Source organism: Phaethon lepturus, unplaced genomic scaffold, assembly GCF_000687285.1.
Source record: "Phaethon lepturus isolate BGI_N335 unplaced genomic scaffold, ASM68728v1 scaffold36643, whole genome shotgun sequence".
Taxonomy (NCBI): domain Eukaryota; kingdom Metazoa; phylum Chordata; class Aves; order Phaethontiformes; family Phaethontidae; genus Phaethon; species Phaethon lepturus.
In genome coordinates, this window is record NW_010530403.1 from 1160 (window position 1) to 2678 (window position 1519).

General features: G+C 44.8%; 1 protein-coding gene across 1 annotated transcript in view; it reads right to left on the minus strand.

The window, feature by feature from the left end:
- Positions 1-1308: 1308 nt before the first annotated feature.
- LOC104618618 (chromosome unknown open reading frame, human C7orf55) overlaps positions 1309-1519 on the minus strand; it is a gene marked incomplete at its 5' end in the record, with an annotated part of 441 nt that continues 230 nt past the window's right edge. Inside the window, one exon of the mRNA XM_010284258.1 lies at positions 1309-1503. Coding sequence (XP_010282560.1) covers positions 1309-1503 — 195 coding nt within the window. The remainder of the gene's footprint in view (positions 1504-1519) is intronic.

Below are 1519 nucleotides of genomic sequence, written 5' to 3' on the forward strand. Positions count from 1 at the left end.
AGCAGAATGTAGAAGCTGTATTAAATAACTCAGAACAAATACATCACAGCCATTTTCAGGGTATGGTGACTTCCCCTGTCATTTACCGAGTTGCAAATAGGTTGTACTTTCCCACCTGTGATAGCAACACTTTGCCAAAAAGACCACTGTTTAACTACCAAGACACTGCAAACCACATTTCTGGTCTACAGAACCTTAAAACTTGTAATTCACATCTCCTTACCTTACCCAAGTAGCTCAAATCTCCCCACTTTTAAGGATCTATTGTGCCTATCTGCTGTAGTTTGGGGATTAAACTATCCCCAAGTTTAAAATAGAGGGGAAGGAAAATCTATAGATTTAGATGAAGTAATTCTATTTGCAATGCTTTTCTGGCAGAATTTTTTTTCCCCAATAGTAAAAAAAAACAAGCACTCTTTTGTAGTCTTGCTTATAGCTCCTCCTCCATGTAAACAAGCCTCACATTTTTAGCCATTGTAAGTCATCCTTATTACAGATTTCTTACATATCTTGCATGTAATTCAACCCACTTCTGGGAAGAGAGCAACACCAATTCAAGCCAGTATTTATTGTCTTATAAAAAGAAACTTGCTGTGCCAGATTGCAAGGCGAGAAAATGGCAGACCTATTTCTGTATCTAATGCAACTGGCTGTAATCAGTTCACTGCCTAATGAAGTTTTTCCAAGATTCAGAGTGTGTAAGAACACCATAGGAAGCCTACAGTCACAGAGTCGACCACTCAAGAGACGCTGAGAAACATGCAATTCATTAAGTAGTATTCTCCGAATTCTTACTGCTAGCTCACCACCACAGGGGAAAAAAAAAAATCTTCAAGAGGAAAGAGGTTTGCACTACAGCAGTGCTTGCCAGAACCCACCAGTGTTCCAAAGAAAGGGCCTTTGCTCTTGGGAGAGTAGAAAATTCACCCCACACAGAATGTGGCTAGAAAATCCTACAGTTAACAGGCAAATTCTCTTACCTACCTGATTACTCACCTCTTACCTGATTTTGAGGGGGAAACCAGCAACTCCTTAGAAAAACAGTTCCGCAGTGAAGGCCTTGTCATGTTTTTCCACAACAAACCACCTTTCTGTCATTCCGTGGAGGCTGCCTGTCATACCCCACGTTCAGATCAAAGGGGTGGGTCTGGTATGCTTAATAAACTGAGAGAGGGATTCCCAGTTATGGCTCTTTCACACCAAACCCGCAACCTAAACCCGACAGGAAACACAAGCTGGAAAACCCAGGCAGTTGCGATATTCCAGGGTATTTATTCACGAATACATAGGTAACATAACACAATCATCTTAACCCTTCCCTCCCGGCTGCTGAGGCAACCTGAAGCCCACCAGGCCGGCGACCTCCTCAGGCGAGCGCTCCCCTTTGCCGTGGTACTCCTCGTGAATGGCCGTGTGCTCCCGGACGCTGCGGAGCAGGCAGAGGTAGGTGGCAGCCTGGAAGTGCAGCTCCTGCTGGGCCCGGCACAGCTTCTCGCTGGTGACCTGCCGAGAGAAGGGC